Source organism: Amphiura filiformis, chromosome 7, assembly GCF_039555335.1.
Source record: "Amphiura filiformis chromosome 7, Afil_fr2py, whole genome shotgun sequence".
NCBI classification, from domain to species: Eukaryota; Metazoa; Echinodermata; class Ophiuroidea; order Amphilepidida; family Amphiuridae; genus Amphiura; species Amphiura filiformis.
The window spans coordinates 31,336,268-31,360,526 of NC_092634.1; the positions used below are offsets into that span (position 1 = coordinate 31,336,268).

General features: G+C 37.3%; 2 protein-coding genes across 2 annotated transcripts; both read left to right on the forward strand.

The window, feature by feature from the left end:
* Positions 1-4,607: 4,607 nt before the first annotated feature.
* Positions 4,608-6,485, forward strand: LOC140157790 (uncharacterized). Its single transcript, XM_072181037.1, has one exon. The coding sequence runs from the start codon at positions 4,608-4,610 to the stop codon at positions 6,483-6,485; it is 1,878 nt and encodes a 625-aa protein (XP_072037138.1).
* A 3,744-nt stretch (positions 6,486-10,229) lies between these two features.
* LOC140157024 (uncharacterized) lies at positions 10,230-21,339 on the forward strand. Its single transcript, XM_072180083.1, has 6 exons — positions 10,230-10,401; positions 13,629-13,675; positions 14,152-14,270; positions 15,316-15,445; positions 16,773-16,968; positions 18,561-21,339. The coding sequence occupies exons 2-6, from the start codon at positions 13,629-13,631 to the stop codon at positions 18,726-18,728; spliced, it is 660 nt and encodes a 219-aa protein (XP_072036184.1). The 5' UTR covers positions 10,230-10,401; the 3' UTR covers positions 18,729-21,339.
* Positions 21,340-24,259: the final 2,920 nt, after the last annotated feature.

Consider the following 24,259-nt stretch of genomic DNA (forward strand, 5'->3'; position numbering starts at 1 on the left):
TCCTTTTTAAAGGAATTTTTATTAACTTAAGGGCTGGGGTACGAACGTTTGGACAGTATTTATTTTGGGACATTAGAGCACATCAGACATATCGAATTGCATTCTGAATACGAAGAATGTCATTTGATATCAAATAATTTTGGTTTTTGAAATTGCAATTTAATACACATTTTATGGCAAATCATTAAAAATTGATATTTTTATATTTAACAGTACTCGAAGTAAACTTTATAAATCTGATGATTTATACTTAACGTGTATGTAGGTGGGATGAAATGCCGACGATCAATTGAAAATTTTGACCTTTTGTATTGAAGATATGGATTTTTTTCCCCAAAACACCAAAAAAAATTAGGTCTTTTTGGGAAAAAATCTATATCTTCAATATGAAAGGTCAAAATTTTCAATTGACCGTCGGCTTTTCCTCCCTGCTACATACACTTTAAGAATATATCATTAGATTTATATAATTTACTTCGAGGACTGTTATATATCAAAAATTTGAAAAATATCACATTTTTATAATTTGTCATAAAATTTGTATTATATTGTGATTTTCAAAAAATGAAAATTATTTGATATCAGAAAGACATGCTTCGTATTCAGAATGCAATTCGATAGGTCTGAGGTGCTCTCATGTACCACAAAAAATACTGTCGAAACGCAATAAACGCTCATTTTAGATCCCTTAAGGGATGACATTTTATGTTATATATAAGTTTTTAAGATTTTCCAAATATATCAGGTCACATTCCTTTAAAGCCATATTATAACATTTGCTGAGGAAGACGCCCTCACTGAATTTTTAAAATTCCTTTTTTTACACGATTAAATTGTACTTTATTAAACCAATATACCCGGCAAAAATCAAGACTCTAAGTGCTGTAGTTTTGTCAAAATCCGTGATTTTGAATTAAAGGCTGATTCAGCGCTTTATTATTACGATGGAATTATTAGTCGAACGCATACACGATGTTCATAACACACAGTACGTCACGGCGTGCGGGACGGTGATATACACAACAAAGGGTCGTACCACAACATGACCGAAGGAGTGGTACGTATTGGCGACATGTGCGCTGGTAGTAAATTCCAATTTTCTTTGCTTTGACGTAGTTGTTCGGCTCAAAAATAAAAGGGGATATATCTGACAGTAAAAGCTAACATTTTATGGCAAAGAAATGCTAATCTATTTTGTTTGAAAATGTTATAATATTGCTTTAAGTCGTTTGGCGTAAACACGAGCATGTCTTTTTGTCGGTTGAAAAACGCTGAGGTGTATTATATCACCCCTTCGTATCATATGACTAGGGTAAAGAAAGCATTAATTGTAGTAAGGATATAAATATTTGGTGTTGTATAATTTGATCAAAATCAGAGCATTAAAATGGAGACCAAAATTTGACATTTTTTTGACCTTTATGCCTATAACTCAAACTATATTTTTTTGAATCCTAACTGCTTTTATCCACGCCCAATTTTGAAATTGTTTTATACAAATTAGCATTTTCCCTACTTTCTTTTTTGTCGTCTTTTGGTATGCTGTTCAGGAGGGTGCTAATATCAACGAAAACATTGGTGATCCAATTGTGTCTAGGCGTACATGTTCCAATTATTTTATTATAATTGACTAGTCTATTTATCATATCAGTTTTAAAATGTTACAGTTTTACTATAGACATCATAAATGTTGTACAGCGCCGCGCCGTTGTGACAAGATCGCGCTCTGAAGTTCTGAAAAAGCGTGTATACCGTGGTTGGTCGAGAGCCGGGCAAGTGGCCTCTTGGGCATAAACAACCGTTTAATCATGAAACTATAATTATGAACGAACCCCTAATTACAAACAAGGGGACACAACTGCACAGTCTCAATGCAAGAATCTTGTTGCAAAGTCCGCCACTTTTATAACACATACGTTTTTCAATCGTCAACCCAGTCAGTTGACGAATGAGGGCAAGCAGTCTAGTTCACGTAATAAACATTGTTTTGCGTTACAACTACACAGTTAGGACGCGGGACTACCGATTGTTATTGTTCTGCAAGGCTCACTCAGTCATTTAATAAGGCAATACAAACGATCGAATTTGGTATTCAAATGAACAAAATTTTGAGTTACACCTTTTCAGTGTAAAATTTTTTTCTCGGCCAAATGAAAAGCAATAGTTTTCATTTTTCAGTAAATGTCAGGAAAACTGTAATGCTTGATACTGTATTTTTTTTTCAAATCTTAGTGTTAAACTTAGTCGTGAAATTCAGTCATTTAGTGTAAGATTTTCGATTTTGATAGGCTTCAACTCTGCACGCGAGCCTTTTTTTGGATCAATCTTTTAGCTTTTCAAAGTAATATAGTTCGCTAAAGAAGGAGTTTTCCCAACTTTCTAACGCACATCACCGTGAGCGATATATCATAGTTTTGTCAGAATTTCCGTTTTGATTCCATAATTTTTGACTACTAGCTAAAAAAATTTCAAATCTATGCGTGAAATCTCAGGCTAATACTAGCATTGCGGATCGATATCTCTGGGTGCCCGGCCTGGATACAGTGTTGCCAGAACTTCAATATAGCAAAGAAAATACCCAGTGTTTCAATTGTCATGAAGGTGACTGGGTATAGTGCCTTTTGTTTGTGTTTGTTTGAAATTGCTTAAACCCACCGAAAGTCATAATGAAGCAGCCAAAACAATACAAAGTTAAACATGGAAGTTTATAACAACCTATTATAATGACCTAAAGGAAAAATCATTTATGGCAACAATGAGCCTTGCATTGTAAGTCATGGTTAAAATGTGTTGAGTACCCACCCCACCCCCATAGGCCTACATAATATTACATACCGGTACCTTATAATATTTATATAGCACGTCTATAGCTATAGCCTACATTTAGAAAGTAGGTCCTATAGCGCTAAATTATGACAAATAGGCCTACACAAACACGAACGCAAGTCTGAAGGGTGTAATGAAAATGCCAACCCGCGATGGGGGGGTCGTCCAAAATTCACCTGGAGATAGGAGGGACAGAAAATTAAAATCCCCTCTAATAACACGCGAATTTTTCTAGGTTTGGACAGTGGATTTTCCCATAGCCCCTATAAATTGAAATTGCAGGCTAGCACGGGAGCAAATTTCCAAAATTCACCTCATTTACCAGAATTGGGGATTTGGGCTACCAAATCGCTGGTCAGGCAATCCTGGTTTTCAATGGAAAAGGAACCTGGTTGACAACAATTGAAATATCGATTATTTCTGCTGGTTGTTCTCGAGATAAAGTACTAAGTTTGACATTTTCGGAGCATGAAGGGAAAAAGGGTAAAATAAAAACGGAAATTCTGACAAAACTATAGTATATAGACCCACACGATGCGCTTTACAGAGGTGGGAAATATCTTTCTTTAGCAAACTATATTAGTTTGAGACGCTAAAAAATTAATTCCGTAAAAAGCTCACGGGCGAACTAAAGGCCTATAAAAATCAAAAATATCACACTAAAACACAAAATATGATGCTTGAATTTTAACACCAGGATTAAAAAAAAATGTATATCCAAGCACTATGTCTTTAACTGACATTACTGGAAAAAAATATTGCTTTATATTTGACCGAGACAATAAATTTCATAGCAAAAAGGTGTATCTCTGAATTGTGCTGATTTTAACATGTATCGATCGACTTTTAGCGCGACTATGCATTTCTTAAGAATTGGTAGTCCCGCGTCCTAACTGTACAGGTTCCATGCTTTAATTTGGTGATTATGTGCACTGAGTACTGAGAGTTGTGCGCATGCGTCGTGTCTGACAACACGACCTTTGTTTTGCTTGTGCAAAAAATATCTTTTTGTGCTAGATTTCATCCTTTGGGACCACTGATCGCCAAGTTTTTCTTCCATCCTGCTGCCTTATGGTCCTTCTAACCTACTGCTCTCGTGATTATTTGGTTTTTCACACGATCACGAAAAATTACTGCAATTTTTGTTACCCACCACCGGATCACTGTGTGATATCGATTTTGTTTACTGCCGAATTCGGAAGACCTGCGTCTGCTGTGCAGTGTTTAGTGTACCTACGAAATCAAGACTTGAATCGGCGAACTGTATGTATGAATTATTGAAATGTACCACCTTGTTTCTACGTCTCCTGCATGCAACCCTACCCTGACTAACTGTGATTCCTGCTACCCTGACTAACTGTGATTCCTGCTCGCTGTGTTAACTTGTTGCCTATACCTACCGCTGAATGTAACCCTGCTGTGTCTGTGATTGTGTAATCCCTCCCTAGCTGACTGCCCATCAATCATCTTCATCATCAATTAGTTATGGTGTATATTCTGTGTTCTCCAAATGTACCCTACTGCATGAACTCATGTCATTTTAAAATGTTTGTTATGACTGCTACCATCAACTACCTACTGGCTACACTAGCTAACTTAAACTTTAATATCATAATATCATATTTATGAAATTATAATGGTTGTGTTAGGCTCTCGGTAAATTGATCATCTATTGCCTGTGACAATAGGTAATTTCATCACCTATGTCCTTCCCAACCATGACCAATGGAAGATAACTCACTGTGATAGCCATTATCCATTTACGTTATCTGGCCTCTATTATGCCCCGTCCACCGAAGTACCCTTGCGGTGAATGCTCCAAAGCGTGCTCTAGTTACCGTGGCGCCAAGGCAAGCATCCTGCGTGAATCGTGCAACTTATGGTTTCACTCTGATTGTGTGGGACTGTCTGAATCAGCCTTGGACATCCTTGGTCATAGTGATCTGCCATGGGAATGTCACAAGTGTGGAATGCTCAACTTTTCATCAGGGATCTTCAACTCCACTCTACTTGATAAGTCCTTGTCTGAGAGCAATTCATCAAACTCTCGTAACCTCTCATCTAGTTCCACTTCCTCAAGCCATCCTGGTTCTCCTCTTGCCAAATCATCGCCAAGCAAGACATGTCGCCAACGCTCCTTTCAGAACCTGCGCCTCTTGGAAGTGAACTTTCAAAGTGTTTTCTCTAAACGCTCCGAGTTCTGGCATCTTCTTGAAAAAGTTAAACCCGATGTCATATACGGGTGTGAGACGTGGCTAAACCCCAGCATCTCAAATGGAGAGATCTTCCCACATGGTTATTGTGTCTATCGCAGCGATAGGAAGGATGGATATGGGGGCGCTCTTCTTGGTATTGATGCTACGCTCGTTAGCCATCAAATTGATCTTGAGAGTGAAGTGGACTTTGTGGCTGCAAAGATTGTTAATGGTAATCACTCCATTGTCGTTGCATCTCTGTATCGCCCAACCAACAACGACCTCCAGTACATGGAAGAGTTGAATAGCGCCATCAGCCACCTATGCATCAGCAATCCTGGTTGCCCTATCTGGATAGCCGGCGACATCAATCTACCTGACATTGATTGGAGTACCAACAGCATCATCTCACATCAATACCGCCTTGCATTGAATGAATCCTTCTTGCAGCTCATGACCACCACTGGCCTTGAACAGATGGTCAATTTTCCTACCAGAGGTGACAACACCCTTGACATCATCTTGACTAACAGGCCCTCGCTCACCAATACATGTGCGGGTCTTCCTGGCCTGAGTGACCATGACATGGTCTATATGGATGCTAATGTTAGAGCAAACAGAAGGAAACCAGTCCAGCGGAACATTCTCCTGTGGAAGAAAGCTGATCTTGTGGATATTCGTCTGAGAGCAAGCAAAGTGTCAGATAACTTCACGGCTGAATACAAAACCTCAACACCTGTGGAGAAACTGGCTAGTGTTCTCCAGGAGGAATTGGACAAGATCATAGTAGACTGCGTACCATCCAAGCTTAGCAGCACCAGAGTGAATCAGCCGTGGTTCAATGCTGAAACCAAGCGAGCTCTGAGACGCAAAGGTCGCGCCTTCACAAAAGCCAGACGTACCAACAAAGAACGCGACTGGACTCGTTACAAACGCCTTAAAGGCATTACCCAAAGGACCTGTAGGAGAGTCTACAACAAATATGTCCATGACATCATCAGTAGTGAGCCAGGCAACAGGAACAAGAAGTTGGGAGCCTTAGTGAAATCTAAGAGATGCGACAGCTCTGGCATTGCCCCCTTGAAGGATGGCGGATACTTGCATTCCGACCCCAAGACCAAGGCGAACATCCTTAACAGACAGTTCACATCTGTGTTCTCCAGAGATAACGGCGCTCCAATCCCCGACCTGGGAGACAGCCAGCATCCCTCTATGGATGACATCGATGTGAGTCTCAACGGAGTTATCAAGCTTCTAAGAAATTTGAAGCCTCACTCTGCATCCGGACCAGATGGAATTCCAAACATGCTACTGAAGAAGAGATCGCACCAGCAGTTACTTTGCTATTCCAGGCGTCGATCAACCAAGGTAGTGTTCCATCCAGTTGGAAGAAGGCGCATATTGTCCCCCTCTATAAGAAGGGAAGTCGTTCAGAGGCTGCTAACTATCGCCCAATCTCCCTAACGTCTGTGCTGTGCAAATTATGCGAGCACGTAATTCACTGTGCCATAATCCGCCACTTTTCTGCCAACAACATCTTATCTGATGCTCAACATGGGTTTCGTCAGCGAAGATCATGCGAGACACAGCTAGCGGATTGTCACTCTAGAGGATTTAGCCAAGGGGCTGGACAACAAGGCGCAAATTGACCTAGTACTGCTCGATTATGAGAAGGCATTTGATAAAGTGTCACATCGCCACCTTCTGAAGAAGATCGACCATTATGGTGTTAGAGGCCGGACCCAATTTTGAAATTGTTTTATACAAATTAGCATTTTCCCTACTTTCTTTTTTGTCGTCTTTTGGTATGCTGTTCAGGAGGGTGCTAATATCAACGAAAACATTGGTGATCCAATTGTGTCTAGGCGTACATGTTCCAATTATTTTATTATAATTGACTAGTCTATTTATCATATCAGTTTTAAAATGTTACAGTTTTACTATAGACATCATAAATGTTGTACAGCGCCGCGCCGTTGTGACAAGATCGCGCTCTGAAGTTCTGAAAAAGCGTGTATACCGTGGTTGGTCGAGAGCCGGGCAAGTGGCCTCTTGGGCATAAACAACCGTTTAATCATGAAACTATAATTATGAACGAACCCCTAATTACAAACAAGGGGACACAACTGCACAGTCTCAATGCAAGAATCTTGTTGCAAAGTCCGCCACTTTTATAACACATACGTTTTTCAATCGTCAACCCAGTCAGTTGACGAATGAGGGCAGCAGTCTAGTTCACGTAATAAACATTGTTTTGCGTTACAACTACACAGTTAGGACGCGGGACTACCGATTGTTATTGTTCTGCAAGGCTCACTCAGTCATTTAATAAGGCAATACAAACGATCGAATTTGGTATTCAAATGAACAAAATTTTGAGTTACACCTTTTCAGTGTAAAATTTTTTTCTCGGCCAAATGAAAAGCAATAATTTTCATTTTTTCAGTAAATGTCAGGAAAAACTGTAATGCTTGATACTGTATTTTTTTTTTCAAATCTTAGTGTTAAACTTAGTCGTGAAATTCAGCTGTTATAAATACGCCTATAGATTATGCAATACAATATTTCAACATAAAAAGAAGGATGATTTATTTACGCGCATTTTGATACCCCATTTGTCCAATGTTGTTCAATATTGACAATACAGCAGTGTTTTGAAAGAAAAATACCCCGATTTAAAAGTTGCAGTTATTTGTATTGAGTGGCGCGAAGATAATGGCGGGCTTTACGTGTTTACAGTGCTGGCATTATAACCATTGATCGCTGTAAACTGCAACTTTTAAATTCGGGTATTTTTCGGTAGAAGCACTACTGTGTTGTTAATATTGAACGACATTTGACGAATGGGCTATCAAAATGCGTGTAAATAAATCATCCTTCTCGTTGAATGTTGTTATTATGAAAACAATTATTAGTTCTGAATCTATAGGCGTATTTATAACAGCTGAGTTACTTTTTGTGCAGACTTTATATTGCTGCACTGTCTGTGTGTGTAATCAGTGGCGTCGATTTGTGGATGAAGAGGAATGGGTTTTTGGCATTAAGAAAACTAGGGGGGAGAGGGGGGTACAGGAATAATTATTTATTGTTACATTATCCAGAGATGGAACTGAACCGAGACTGGGCCAGTCTACATAATGCCAAGCGATAGCTGTAAAAGAATACGTTATAACAATGTATAATGTTACCAAGAGGCTAAGGCTAGTTGATGGAGACACATTTTGTTATCGTAGCCTTAGCCTCTTGGTAACATGGTCACTTTATGTATTTCATCGACTTTTAATTTTACAGCCAAATTTAATTCTTTTGAATAGAAACATTCATTCCATTTATATATAACACTTTATTATTATATCATTTGCATGTTACTCTAGTGTATTTTAATGGAAATATGTTATTTTGGCGGCCATTTTGGACGCCATATTGAATTGAAAAGATTTGAAAGAAACAAAATGGGCACATATTTATTTCTGTTGATTAGGAATATTAATTGCATTGATATTTTTCATCATTAGATCATTTGTATACTGTATGTTGCTATAGTGTGTTTTAATGGGAAAACTCCTATTTGGCGGCCATTTTTAACGCCTTCTTTAATTTTACTCGATCTGAATTTCTTACCCAAACTTTTTTTGAATGTCTAAGCATATATAACATGAAAATGGAAAGTAAATTTCTAAAAGAGTCATGTACACGAAATCATCCCAGAGCCTAGAGTAAAAATAAAACTTGATCATACATTAATATCTATTTCATAAATCATAGGCTACAAGTAACTACTAGTCATGTGATGCTAATTCCGGGTGCATGCAATTAAGACTTATTGTTGTTAGGAAATAAAATTTGAAAAACTTTTAAGTCCTGTGTGAACTTGTAATTTAATTTATATTTTGTTTTTGTATATATGTTGATAATAATGATTGCATGGTTTGTCCCCTCTTCATTTCTTCCAAAAAATATATTGCTCCATCCGCAATACGTCAGTACGTACACTCATAGAAATGACTTGTTCGCCTTGTTGGCGCAATTCAAAAGGAGTAAGTTTGGACAACTCAAAAATAGTGTAAAAGTTGTAAAAACAAAATTCATTTTAGTTATCCGAACTTAACAAATGCTGAAGAAGCTCAAAAAGTTCCGTCAACTAATCAACTTTGTTGGCATTACTTGATTAAGTTGATATAAGTCGTTGCGTTCAGTTCAAAGAACCAATTAGTTGAGTATTTGTTACTCAACATGTACGTTGATGTAACGCGTTCATATTAAGTTACTGGTACTTATTGTTTTGAGTTATTCCAATTTGGTACTTTGTTACTTAATTCACGTTATTTGATCATTTTCTGCACAATTAGCAGTATTCAAATATTGATTTTTGTAATCAGTGCAAAATGTTGTATACTATAGCATACCTCTAGAAAATTATGCTAAATTATAACCTAGTTTCATTTTCTGAGTTGTAACAACTCAATAGAGTAAGACTTACTTAGCGCAAATGAGTGCGACCAACATAATGATATCGAGTCAGCGTTACTCAAAATTGTACGCGTTGGCATTGCTCGGAAAGTTGACGCAACGACTTACATCAACTTACTGAGTAATGGCAACGAACAATTTCTATGAGTGTATATACAATTACATTGCAAGGTCTTTTTATGCATCTGGGTGAAAGCGTGGAATCGAGCAAACAAAAGTTTGTACGAAGTGTCATGAACTTTTTCTGAACGATAATAATAGAACAAGCGGATGAAATGACAGTACTTCGAAAGTAAATCAGGGGATTCTAAAATTGCAACATATTAAAGTTAGGCTGGCATGGACGTCGGCTCCAGGCGCGTAGCAAGGGCAAGAATGTGGGGCGACCAAAGTTACGAAAGTGGGACCAAAATGGGGCAAAAGTTAAGAAAAATGGGGCAAAAGTTACGAAAAAGCTTACGACGCACCTGGTCGGCTCTTTAATAGGCCCGAGTTATATCGATTTGCAAACTCAGGTAGTAGGAGGCTACGGCTTTATGTCTTTTATTTATAGCGAATTAAGTGATTTATTGTCACGTGAAGCGGGATACTGCCATGTCTGTGTCATTTTTATTGGTGGATCTATTTCGTGATACATTAATAATTCGGCCAATAGGGAACAAATATAGGCCCTATTATTATTCACATGGAAGTGACACGCCCTAATAGGCCTTACACTGCTGGTTCTAACACAATGAACGCTATACTTGTGTACAGTATAAAGCTAAGCCTATAGAATATACTGCTCAAAGTTGATTTGCTTTATCGTAGTTGAGAACCAGTAAATGTGAATACTTGTGCTATTTGGACTTTGTGCGTTTGGCTTGTTCGCAATTTAGCACTTTGAGGTGACACAACCAAGACATTTACAGTAAGTTTGCTCTACTATATCATATTTTTTTATTAGATTTTGTTGGCTATTGTTGGGACAATCAGCTTGCTCAGTTTCATTTTTGTTTAGTCTTTAACATTACATAGCAATGTAATCAAGGTGTAAGGGATGGGGTTGGTTTCAATGTTGATGTCAGGGTTCAGCGTGGGATTGGATTAATTTAGGGAGGTAGCTAAGGGTTGGAACACTTAGTATTAGAATAATTAAATGCCTATTCAGCGATTTGCTTTTTCGGTCACATCGCATTTAATACATAATTTCTCACGTTGACTGAAGTCCTAAGACAGCAAATTGCCTCTCTTTATAAAACAGTGTAAAATGCGCCGTTAAACGGTCAATACAGCCAGCGCGGTTTCTATAATTTTATCCCACTAAAATGGACAGAAAACCCTTCCTGACACCAAAGTTATTACTACATTATTATTATTTCATCATTTTTGGTAAAGAATTACAAAGTTAAAATTTGGTATTTGAGATTAGGGTTCGGTCAAGCGGTGGACTTGGCTATGGATCGTGGGGAACTGGTCAGTGATGCCCAATCGGTTTGGGGGCTTGATTAACGTGTTTAGGGCAATGCAATCACAAGCTTTGAAAAAATATCGGTCCACCAATTTTAGCAAGCGAAGCAAACCAGAATTTTCTTTTTACATTATGGTTATTTTTTTAGCGGAATGATGCGGTCAGAGTTAGGGTTTAGTATTGGCCTATCATACGGATTGTACCTAAAAGAAAGATAGGTTAAGGTTTTTTGCGTACGATTTAGAGGGACGGAGGAATCACTTAACTTTATTAGAATAAAAACTATTTCAAGAAATCAAAGCTGGTTTGGAGAATGTAATGAATGACTAACGTAATTTTAACAATGAAAAAGTTGTGATCCATCAAAAAACAAACCTAATATATAGATAATAACATCACTGCTCTTCTCCATCTGACTAATATTAGCTCAGTTGGTAGAGCATCGGTCCGGTGATTCGAAGGTCCCAGGTTCATTTATGTATGTGTTGACTTGTGTTAAAAACCTTTCTCATACTTAATATATTGATTTTAAATTTTAGCCTGCATCAAAAAACGGTTCCATGCTTTTATTTAGTTTTAGTCAAGCCTGTTTCTACTATGAACCAGCTATGATGCTATTTCAGAATCTCCAAAGAAAGAATGTGGCCATGTTGATTTCATATGATAATGTTATGGATTCGTGTATTTTGCGGTCAACTTGCACGCACATTGCACACAATATTACGACGCATAGATTTCCCGTCTTATGTGATGTCATATGAGGCTCAATAAAAAATTGTCATGTCTCAAAGCCGCGGCGCGCGTTCATTTTTCTTACCGTGTCCATGTCAGCTGAAACAGCAAATTCATTTCTTATTTGCTTTTTATTTAAGTTTTCTTTAAAAAGTTTTTGCCGTAATATCATGAAATTCTGAGACAAATTCAATAATAACAGAAAAAAGGAAACAGAAACCGAGAAATAAGCTGATATTCGCATTGTTTAGGTATAAAACAATTGATATTTTTACTTCAGTTGTTGAAATCAATCACAATTTCATACTGTGTACTTATGAACACTCGAAAATGACATCTTAATTAAAAATTAACAATTTTTTGTTTAGCCTCATCGTATTAATGTCTACATTATTTGTTTGATGTCTTCTCTTAATGTTCGTGTTATTTATACGTAAAATGACCATCCAATCTTTACAACATTTGTTATTTTTATGTAAACAAAGGAACAAGCACAACATTTTGAATTTAGTTTTATATTCTACTTCTCCTTTTCAACATGTTTATTGTCTGTCCAATTAACTTAGACACCCACTCTTCTCTTCTCTTCTCTTCTCTTCTCTTCTCTTCTCTTCTCTTCTCTTCTCTTCTCTTCTCTTCTCTTCTCTTCTCTTCTCTTCTCTTCTCTTCTCTTCTCTTCTCTTCTCTTCTTCTTCTCTTCTCTTCTCTTCTCTTCTCTTCTCTTCTCTTCTCTTCTCTTCTCTTCTCTTCTCTTCTCTCTCTTTCTCTCTCTCTTCTCTTCTCTTCTCTTCTCTTCTCTTCTCTTCTCTTCTCTTCTCTTCTCTTCTCTCTTCTCTTCTTCTCTTCTCTTCTCTTTCTTCTCTTCTCTTTCTTCTCTTCTTCTCTTCTCTCTCTTCTCTTCTCTTCTCTCTTCTCTTCTCTTCTCTTCTTCTCTTCTTCTTCTCTTCTCTTCTCTTCTCTGTTTCAACATGTAATTCTAAAGATGTAAACACTTGAGTCAGATGATATCAGTCAATTATAACGTGTCAGTCAATTTTACTCATATGTCATTTAAAGCCATATTATAACATTTTGATTTTCATACAAAATAGATTAGTATTTCTTTGCCATAAAATGTTAACTGTTCTGAACATCGTGTATGCGTTCGACTAAATTTTCCATCATAATAACAAAACGACGGTTCCTGCGTTTTATTCAAAATCTCGGCTTTTGACAAAACCACAGCACATGTATGTGGTGAGGAGTGAGTGGGTTGTGTGCGTGTGTCACTGTCCAAGCAAGACCTTCCAGGATACTTGGTATTATTAAAATAATAGTGAATGACTATTAACTATTAAATTTCACATGACCTCCCCTGTCAGGAAAAAATTAATCATATAACCCCTCTGTTTGTCAAAGTGAAAATCACATAACCCTCCTACATTTCTCCCACCCCTCCGGCATTGATAATGAACGGTCCCTTAAAGGCCCACATAAAAATAACAGATGTGAACATAGGAGTATAAACTGACCAGTAGATACCAGTTGTAGTCCTACTAATTCATGGCATATTGGATGACCTAGGGGAAAGTTAGCCCATATTTGCAAGACTATCCTTGCCTGCAAGGTGAAAGAAACCTACTCATGTTACCCTCAGGCCATGGTCTGGTCTGCTCTAAGATCTTACCCAGGGAAAGATGACATTCTAATATATGCCTTTAAACACAGATAACATTATGAAATTGCAAAATATCCCCGAATGGTTACATGTTGCGAAATATCCGCAAGGATACATGTTGCGAAATATCCCCAGGGAAATATCCGTTTAATTTCTTTTCACTGTACTGTATAGGCCTTTTGCTTCCTTTGCCGAGTTGTTTTCCCGGGGTTGTTTTATTACCACATTTCATGTGAAGTATTAAACTTTTTAGTAGAGTATTAAAAAAGTGATATTTCCTCTTTCTATTTTTTTCAAGATGTCAGCAGATGAACACCTGTCTGAGACAACACGCAAAGCTACAAGGTGTGTTTGGGTAGATGGGTGGTTCATAGTGGTTGTGTGAAGGGGCTATTTTAACGTTAGTGCAGTGAGATTAAAAATCCGTGCAGTCTGAAAGTTAGATCAACCGCTTATGTGCTGTGCGTGATATTAATAGGTTAATTATTAGTTTTGACTAAACATAAAACAAGATATCAATATTATTACACTATCAGAGTCATGTTTGGATTCTGCTTTTTTTTGAAATGCGCCAATTTCGAACACTTATCATCATAAATAAATTACAATTTTCAAAAGGTATAAAAAAAGAAAAGACGTCACTGCTCGCGGATTTAATTTGAGAAAGCAACCTCTTGACGGTACGTTTATTTATCTAAATAGACCATAATTATAATTAAAACAAGAGAACCAGGACTCGCCCGCCATCTTGATACCTGACACATGGAGCAAAAAGTTGCCTAAAACAGTAATTGTATAATAATATTATTTTACCGCAACAGGAGCGAAGGGAGCTTCTGTGATCAATTATGGGAAGACACCAAGTCACTTAGAGAGGAAGCCTTAAACAGCAAATGGATCCAAGGAATAGGTCAAGGGACTCTTGACCCAAAGGATTATGGTAAGGAAAGACCATTTTATGACACAAATAGTAAAGAAGGCGCATCTAATCATAAACTTGCCAAAATTTACGTTGGTCGTAGGTATTCCTAAGCAGTTGGCATTTTTGGTATAACGCATAACCGAGGTAGGTCTATGTAGCTCACATGAACCATGAACAGAGGTTAAAGTTTGGTCCCTACTTTGACGCTCTCTAGAAAGTTACTAGACCAGATAAGAAAATAATTTACCGATAACCTTTGTAATATCGTCAAAATTTTTAAAAAATAAATTGAAAAAGATTGTGACATGGTATACCACTTATGTACTACGTCACTTTGTGTGACCTTGAATCAGAAGCATTTCCCGATAGGTAGTTAAGTTCCCTGATGGCGTACACAAAAGGAGGGCAGTCTTCAAGTTGGGTAAAACCCGGTAAATTCAAAATGCTTTACCCACTTCGTGCAGCGCCATCCTATTGTGTCCGCCATATCTCGAAAAGGTTAATGACATCGAATTGATATGATATGATATTTGACACCAAACAGGACCTTTGAAATTAAAAATACCCCCCGCCCTCCGAAAACACAAAAATGTTTTTAAACGTTATAAAGATGTTATAAACACGTATTTTTTATTCAAAATGTTTCAATAACATTTAAATGTCGAGTTATAGAAAGGACATAAAAACGTTTTATATGAAAATAACACTACAACAACATTTTAAAAACGTTGTCAAAATTTTATTGTAAAATATTTGTTGTAAACAATTTTGCAAAATATTTTGTCAACTTCTAAATAACATTAGGTTAGAATGTTTTGCAACAAGTTTTGAAAAATGTAAACAATTTTGCAAAATATTTTGTCAACTTCTAAATAACATTAGGTTAGAGTGTTTTGCAACAAGTTTTGAAAAATGTTTTGGATTGTTATTTAAAACGTTTTATACCCTTTATATAACCCGACAATAAATAAAACGTTTTCTGTAAAAAAAAATGTGTTTGCTGGGCCATTATGAGTTGCCAAAACGAGATCTTGATTACATTTCTTTATTTCAATTAATTCAGGCGGCTACATGGTTCAAGATAGCATTTATTGCGCATCTGTTGTTGAAAATCTTGGTATAGCTAAAAAGAAAGCTGACCCGGGATCTGACATCTTCATCTATTTAGAGGCACAGGAAAAGTATATATCAAGGTGAGTACAATAGTATAGCATTAGGCCCGTGTAGAATTAACAATGCTTGATATCCAATTAATAAAATTAAAGCCTGAACTACCATGACTACGTCAGTCACTAACACATATTTTTTGACAGGTCGAGAGGGGTTATAATAAACATGGAGAAGCAATAAATTACGTAACGCTGTTACTTTGATGCCGAATTCAGAGGTGTACCGACGTGGGGGGGGGGGGATTTACAGACTGATGTGCTTCTTTCTTTGGCCCACGTTTGGCCACAATTGTCCTAATGTTGTCCCATTTAGCGTTAAATTGCAATTTTGTTGCGCGCATTTCCCAGTAAAATCATTTCAATAGCGATGCAGCGCGACGATTTGGAAATTTGCCCCCCTCCCAGACTTGGTGGCCCCGTACGCCCCTGACCGAATTGATTTGCCTACAAGCCATTTACAAAGACCTTTTGTTTTGAATAAAAGGGTTCAACCGTTCAAATGTTTAACACGTTGTACAGAGAGAAAACTACCTCTAGGTGATTTATTATCGGTAATAAGCGACTTATAACCGGTAATAGTGTACAAATATATACTGCCATGAGAGGTTCTGGTTAAAACTATGGGCCCGAGGTGAGATCAATAGTACTATTTTCCTGATGGGCGCAGCCCCGAAGGAAAATAGTATTAATTGATCTCAACGAGGGATCATAGTTTTAACCAGAACTTCGAATACAGGCAGTATATATTTGTTTTATATACTTCATTAATATGTTCTTTGTTCATTGATTGGTTAAAAGAAAATTATTTGACGTTTTGACTCTCCCGCTTCTATCCTGAGTGAACAGCACGACCAATTTTTAAGCACAACCTATATTTTGCCCTTCAAAAAAATCGAATAGGCTAAAATCGGGCTAACCAATTACAGCAGCGCGAAATGACGCTATGGCAGTTTCGCGTGCGTGAACTGTTCCGTCGCATCGAATGCGCGCACGCGGAAGGCATGGTCAAAAGTACTATTTACGGCTTGGAGGTACTATTTACGGCTCATCCGGGACATTGAAAATACTATTTACGGTTTAGAGGTACTATTTACGGATAGGAGTACTGATGGTAGAACTATTTTTGGTCATGTGACCCACTTTTAACCAATCAATGAACAAGAATATATTAATGAAGTATAATAATGACTTATTACTGGTAATAAGTGACTTAAGTCCGACCGTGTGAACACGACTTAATATTATTGCAAAATTTTCGTTGTTCATGTTAAAATTATAATTGTGAATTGAATATACTTTTTTGCGTCCGTCAGTCTTCAGGCTAATAATTGTTTATCACCTTCTTTCACAGCTACCGTGACGAGATGTTTAAAGACTGGCATATCAAATCTAAAGATGGGATCTATGTGAACCCGCAACTTCAACTATACATGAATTATACACAATCGGTGGCAACGACTATGGATCCTCTCTACTTCCTCATATCTCTGGTGCCCGGTTACCGTATATTTTATTGGTTGGCAATAGAATTAGGACCCGGAAGTGCGGTAGGTTTATACCTTTTTATTTCGCCACGTTGCTTGTTCTTCGTATCTGTTTGCTTGTTAGGAAAGGCTTGAACATAGAACATCTGGGCCACTGTGCTTCTGTAAATAAGCCATTGTGAAGCTGAGTTTATACGCTGGCGAAGTTATGTAATAATCGGATTAACTACCATAGCAATAGGTGAAAACAATTGTTGAATATACCGCGCTGCACTGGTACGTTCACGCGGTACCTCTGCATTGAAACATATCATGCTGATCACTCGCACCTGTAAGATTAGCATCTTTGAAAAGACCGGTATTCAATCAATCTATGATTGCAGACATACACAGGTGATGAGTGCAACCTGCTTGTAGTGCAGCGTGATATATTCAAAATTCTTTTAACCTATTGCTATGGAAGTTAATCCGATTTATTACGTCACTTCGCCAGCGTATATCCATGCCTCAACTAAATCCTTGTCGTCACCAACGGCGCAAGTTATGTGTGTAATGCTGGTTAGTGAGCATTGACCGACTGATGGTTATATAACAGTGGTTCTAAACAGTGGTGAAAACAACGCTCGAAAGTCACTTTCTCTTTTAATACTCCTCCAGATTTCAGATTTAGGTTGAGAGATATTTTCTAGACATTGCATCACGATAGGTATTTCTGAGGGAAAGAGAAGCACTTTTTACTATCGCTATGGATTATCATAGACAGTCGCTGTTCAATTCGGGCATAGAAACGCTCGAAAGTCACTTTCTCTTTAATTATACTCTCCAGATTTCAGATTTAGGTTGAAACATTGTTACGAGTCGTACTTGACTCAAGGCCAAAATCAAAATTTCTAGACATTCACAGAAAATTGCACGATGATCGGTATTTATGAGCGAAACAGAAGCAATGTTTACTATCGTTATGGAATATCTAGACCCCGTAAAATTCCAACACACGAAGTAAATTTCCGGGAGTTGTGCTACACTTGTTAACTGGGTCTGGTTACGTTGCATCATTTCATGTTGACCCGGTATTATCGGTGGGATATAATACATACCGATTGTTTTTTTAGAGAGCCTGTACATGTAAAGTCTCTAGGCTTCCAAAAAAGTTATATTGGGACAATGTGCGAGCGTAGCGCGCAAAAGTTTGCTATTGTACACTATTTTGCCCAATGATCGAGGTGAAATTTGGGTCTTTTCCTTTTTTGCCTTTGCCTTCCCGATTTTCTCTTTCTTTTTCATTTTTTGTCAGGGTTCACTTTTCTTTTTCATTTTTTGTCAGGGGGCACTTTTCTCTTTCTTTTTTTGTCAGGGGGCTTTGCCTCTCCTATTCTGACCTTAATTTAAAGGAACCTGGAACTTAATAATGGTTCAATATTCGGAAAGTTTTTAGAGATATTCAAACAAGCTTTTTTTGTAAACGAAAATGACACAAGAACATATTAATCTTTTTCTTAAAATTACACGTTCACTTGTAAGCATTTTCTTCCATTAGAGTACCGGCTAGAGTCTTCAGGTGTTTTTTCTCACCATGTTCAAGGTGTCAGATTAAAAACCTCGTCATTGTACTCATTGGCTATTGGTTTATGAAATCAATATATCTTTTCTTATAGGCTAACAACTTGTATCAATTCTGGATAGATACCATGAAAACACACAAGGGTTGGCAGAGATTGCAGAAACTCATCGACGCACATGAGGAGGCTATAAAAGAGGATACAGCGAAGGAGGTGTACAACAAATGTATGCAAGGGGAAGTCAACTTCTTCAAAAATTGCTAGATATTAAGGGAATTTCTTGAAATTACGAAATGCTCTGAGGGTAATTAGCTAAAATTGCTGGAAGTTGCTTGTGTGTTGCCATGTATGCAAATATTTTTATGCTTCTTAGGTGTTTAGATTTGTGTTTAAAAAGTAACAAACTTAAGATGATACACTAGGAGATATTTTTCCGTGAAAAATCTGTGTTGGATTACAGATTTTTTACGGATTGTTCAAGCCATATTATAACATTTGCTGAGGAGGACCCCTCAATATTTTTCAAAATTCTGTTTTTTACACTATTATAATGAAATTTATTAAACCAACATACCCTGCAAAAATCAAGACACTAGGTGCTGTAGTTTTGTCAAGATTTTGAATAAAACGCATGAACCGTCGTTTTATATATTATTACAATGGAAATATTAAAACGTATACGCGATGTTCATAACACAGTACGTACATGGCGTGCGGGACGGTGATCTGCACAACAAAGGATCGCACTATAACGCGACCAAAGGAGTGATACGTATTGGCGACACATCGGCGCTGGTAGTAAATTCCAATTTTCTTTGCTTTGCCTTAGTTGTTCGGCTCAAAATTAAAAGGGGATATATCTGACAGTAAAAGCTAACATTTCATGGCAAAGAAATACTTATCTATTTTGTATGAAAATGTTATAATATGGCTTTAATGTATTATATACACAAGCTTTTATATAGGGAAACACAAGCGTTTATATAGATAAACACAAGCTTTTATATAGATGAGTTGACCTCAATGTTTATCAACAAAGGTAAGGGACTGGTATATCGATATGCTTGCGTGAACCCCATTCAACCACTGCATTGTTCAATAGCCTTATTGTGTTGTGGCGGGAGTTTTAAAAACACGAACCCTGAACAAAATATGATGCGCGCGCATACTGCCAGGCAAAAACAAACAAACACTGGAAATTGTGATGATGTGTGCGCATATTGCCAGGCATAGACATCAGAAGTCGACTCATCTATAGGTAAACACAAGCTTTTTTATATATAGGTAAAGGTGTCACTAAAATTGGACACTTAGTAAAGGTACTGAAAGATCTGTTGTATAGGATATTACAATACTTTATTACTATTGAATAAAGAATTTTTGGGAAAACACCATTTTTGGAATTGATGTTGCTTAAAATAGGACACCGAAATCCCCCTTTTGTATTTCAGATTTCCAAATATTAAAGCCATACTGTGTGATTTGCTCCACAGCGACGCCCTTAATTTTTCTCGAATTTCTACTTTTGCATGATTGTAATGCCGAGTGGTGTACCCCGTGGAAGACTAAGCCTGAAGTGCTTGAATTACAGTAAAATTTAAGTTTTTATATTAAAAACAGAGAACTCCGGTTCACCGATCGAGTGCCCCATCGAGTGCTTGCTAACACGTCCCGTGAATGTCAACTCACACGTATCATTGAATCAGTGACGTAATTATTGTACGCATATCGCTGTGCGTAGTACGTCTTGACGTATAAAACTGTGTGCATATCGCTATTCGTCTTACGTCTTGTTTGTACATCCCAGCTGCGCGCTGGGAGACCGTTGCCTGTACACATTAATCGCACGAATTGTAATAAGACTGTTTCGACGCAATCTGGTTCACGGAAGTACTTTATGGGTTTATATTCGTTAAATTTGTTACAGACATTATAGACTGATAATCGTCAGCCGCTATATCGTAAACGTAAACGTAACCTGGATCATGATTTTTTTAAAGTGTTTTGTTATTTCCAGTATGATTAGTTGATTACAATCCTGTACAAATAACTATATCATTTATAAATAAAGGCTCTGTCTTGTATTGAACGTTTTGATTAAAGTTAATGTTTGAAAAAAATATCCAAATTATAAGCCTGGAGGCGTCAACGTAATAAGCATTCTGTTAGTTTTCTAGGCCTATAAATAGATTTATATTTAACATTTACAATACTTCATTTGGGTGGGGATGAACGCCTGGAACCCTGAAAACTTACTCCAATTTATCAACAACAACAAATCCAAAAAAGTCGCACAACATTTTTATCTTTGCCACAACCCCCCTTTCCACTTCCACAAATGAACCCTAATACACCACTGGTGTAAAGCCCATACCCACCTTTACACCAGTGGTATATCAGGGGTCATTCTTTTTGTGGAAAGGGGGGTTGGGGGCAAAGATAAACATGTTCCTAGTGTACATTATTTTAAAACAATGCCACAGGCTTCTGGGTGTTTGTGACATTATAGCGCCGTCGCTTTTCACAATTCACGTAAAAAGTGAAAAATATTGTCACGCGGTGTAGAAAATGCCATGTAAAATGTTGACTTTTACGTGCTTTTCAATGGAGAAGTTATTTGGTGTTTGCGCCCTTAATGGCTCAATTCTTCGGATCGTGACGCCCTCGCGCGAGGCAGAAACTTGAGCACGCAAATGATGGCTCTAGAGTTAGTTAGTGTCATGTCAGGGAGGGTCTGTCACAATTAGCATTGAACCAGTGCTTAAAATTTAGGAATATTTAGTAAGGTATCACAATGAAAATATATTATTATTGTTTATTGATTTGTCAATGTTTTTGGAGTTACTAATTAATAAACAGTGCCAGTTTAAGCAGATTTATGATGTGTTTCGCTTCAAATTTTGATGTTGAGTCTTTAAGGGTTGACTAGGTATTGTTGATCGAAGCAGCCTACAAATTTTCATTAGGTATATCAATATATTATCATGATTATTGAAAAATAACACCTTGATGTTTTGCAGAAGTTCATTCTACAAAATCATATACCATTGAAACCTTGCTTGATTTACTGTTGTTAGTAAATTATGTACGCTTTACAAAGGTGATGTTGCTTCAGCCTTCTTTTACAATATAACTCAAGAACCACAGGACTTACAAAAGTATGTAATGTTTGAATTTTTCTACATGCTCGCTATAAAATGATTAACGTAATTTAAATAAAGTATTTAATTGGAATAATTTTTTATCGGGTTCCTTTCGATTAAGATATTTCGATTCAGAGGTTTATGAAGTTTTGAGTCTGAATCCTATACCTCAACTGGTGTATGTTTTAAAGTTTCCTGAATCCAGGTTGTCTGCGTGACTTCTCTCTGGTCCGAAAGGTCGCTAGTCCGAAGGTTCTCTAGTCCGAAAGGTCGCTGGTCCGAAAACCAAATTAAGTTCGCTAATCCGAAAGTTTTCTAGTCCGAATATAGATTAACTGTTAGGGTTTAGGGTTAGGGTTAGGTTAGGGTTAGGGTTAGGGTTAGGGTTAGCGAACCTTATTCTATACTCGGACTAGAGAACCTTATTCATTATTCGGACTAGCAAACCTTCGGACTAGAGAACCCGATATTCGGACTAGCGAACCTTTTTCAGAATTCGGACTAGCACTACTTTTGGGCTCTTTTGCTTTTATATACTATCCAGAGAGGTTGCGCCTCGCGCTAAAGCGCTTCGGTTGAACGCCTCGCGCTACGCGCTCGCTAACTGCAGCTAAATTCGGACAAGCGAATGGTAGATTACGTGTTCGGACTAGCGAACCTTCGGACTAAGGGGCCTTCGGACTAGAGACTTGTCACCGTTGTCTGCACCCTTATCCGTCCCCTACATCTAACTTTAATTCAACGCAGTGTGCAATGGCATTGCGACCTCTTTCATGCCCAGACATGCGTACACATTCATTTCTCTTTATTCGAATGATGTTGAATCAATATAATGCTACATAATAAAAAAACTGTGTGTTATCTGTTACAGTGTCCGTATTTTCGTTTAGCAGCCACCTTGCCGTGCGTTACTCATAACTTATAAGTTGCGATAACGTCATATTCTAACTTTAAACGCAAATTTCCCCCAACACAGTTACATGAAAGATGCTTTATTGCCCCACATATTCTGGAGTAAATTTTGTGAAAAATATAAGAATATATCATACGAGCGTATATCGTGATATTAAATGGTAGAATTATTGTTACCGCAAGTTCAATTTATCGCAAAGCATTACTCGGTTGTCACTCGATAGTGGGCCAAACAAATAACTTGATCCTTCACACAGCTCAAAGAGTTAGCCATGATTTGCTACAAGTTCTGTAGGCCATAGGGCCTAGTACTTGAGCAATTTTTGGAATTGGCCGATGTCTTTATTGGGCGTATTATCGTGTGTCAACCAGTAATGAAGAAGAAAAATGAAAGATTTTATCCCGATGGGGTCATGCCCAAAACACTTGACAGGTAAATAATAGGTAGCTATACAAACAGGCCCGTAACCAGGGAGGGGGGCTGATTTTGAAAAAGTGGATTTGTTCCCCAAAAGTTTGACCTTTTTTGACCAAAAAGGCATAAAACCCCTAGTTTTAAGCTCGCTACGCTCGCAAATGGGACTTTTTGGGTAAAAAGGGGACTTTTTGGTTATTTGGGTATTGGTAAGGGGTCTGTTACGGGCCTGAATACAAAGCAGAACAATTAATGTCAAACATTGTTTGTATTCATATCCTGAAAGTATTTTTAATTTTTAATTTTTATATATAATTTTTACCTTATAATCAATCTTCCCGATATCTGAAGCAACTTATTTTCATAATCTCATTCTTAAGGTTAGCAACTATTTGAAACTGTTGCGATATGGTAGTTCACAGCGTCTTGCGAATGGTAGCGAGCTTTGACAACATATGCATTGATCATTTCATAGCGAGCGTGTAGAAGAATTAAAATATCACAGATATACTTTTGTAAGTCCTGTGGTTCTTGATCATGTTGATTGTGTGTAGTCAACATCATTTTCCAGTGTTGTAAAGTTGTAAAGGTAAAGAGAGCTGAAACAACAACACTTTTGTAAAACGTACATAACTCATTAATCAAAGTTTTCAGAGTATATGATTTGTAGAATGAACTTTTACAAAACACCCAAGTGTTATTTTTTCAATAAATATATTGATTTAGATAATGAAAGTAGAGTTTTTGGCTGATTCGACCAACAATACATCGTGTACCCTAAGTGTTATTTTGTAGCAGTTCATTGTTTGCAGTAACAACACGGTTTGTGTTCGTCTTTATTGCATTCATTGGTAATGATGCCCACTGGCGACTCAATTTTCAACCAGATAGGCTTATAAGTTGCGAGAACGTCAGTGACGGGGATAGATTTTGAAGTACTATGTTTTCAGGCGTTTAATTATTATTCTCAAAATGGATAAGTAGATTTGGTGTGTTTGAATAAACAAATTTAGCATTAATTGAAATTGTTGAGTGGGTACATATTGGTGAAATGGTGTTCTTTAAATTGATGAGAATAGAACGTATTACATTTTCCAGATGAGTAGTATAAAATATATAATGAAAGGCAGAGATAAAAAGATTAAATCGCGTCTGATGTCACTGTCAATTACGATCCTTGATTTATTTACACAGGTTAATAGCGCGTAAAGGGAAGGCCGATTTATTTGGTGTCGATCGGCGAAAGGGAATAGCAGCAAATGGCGACAAATTACGTGCCTTTACAAGGCAACACTTGAAGCAACTTTTCTAGGCATTGTTGACAT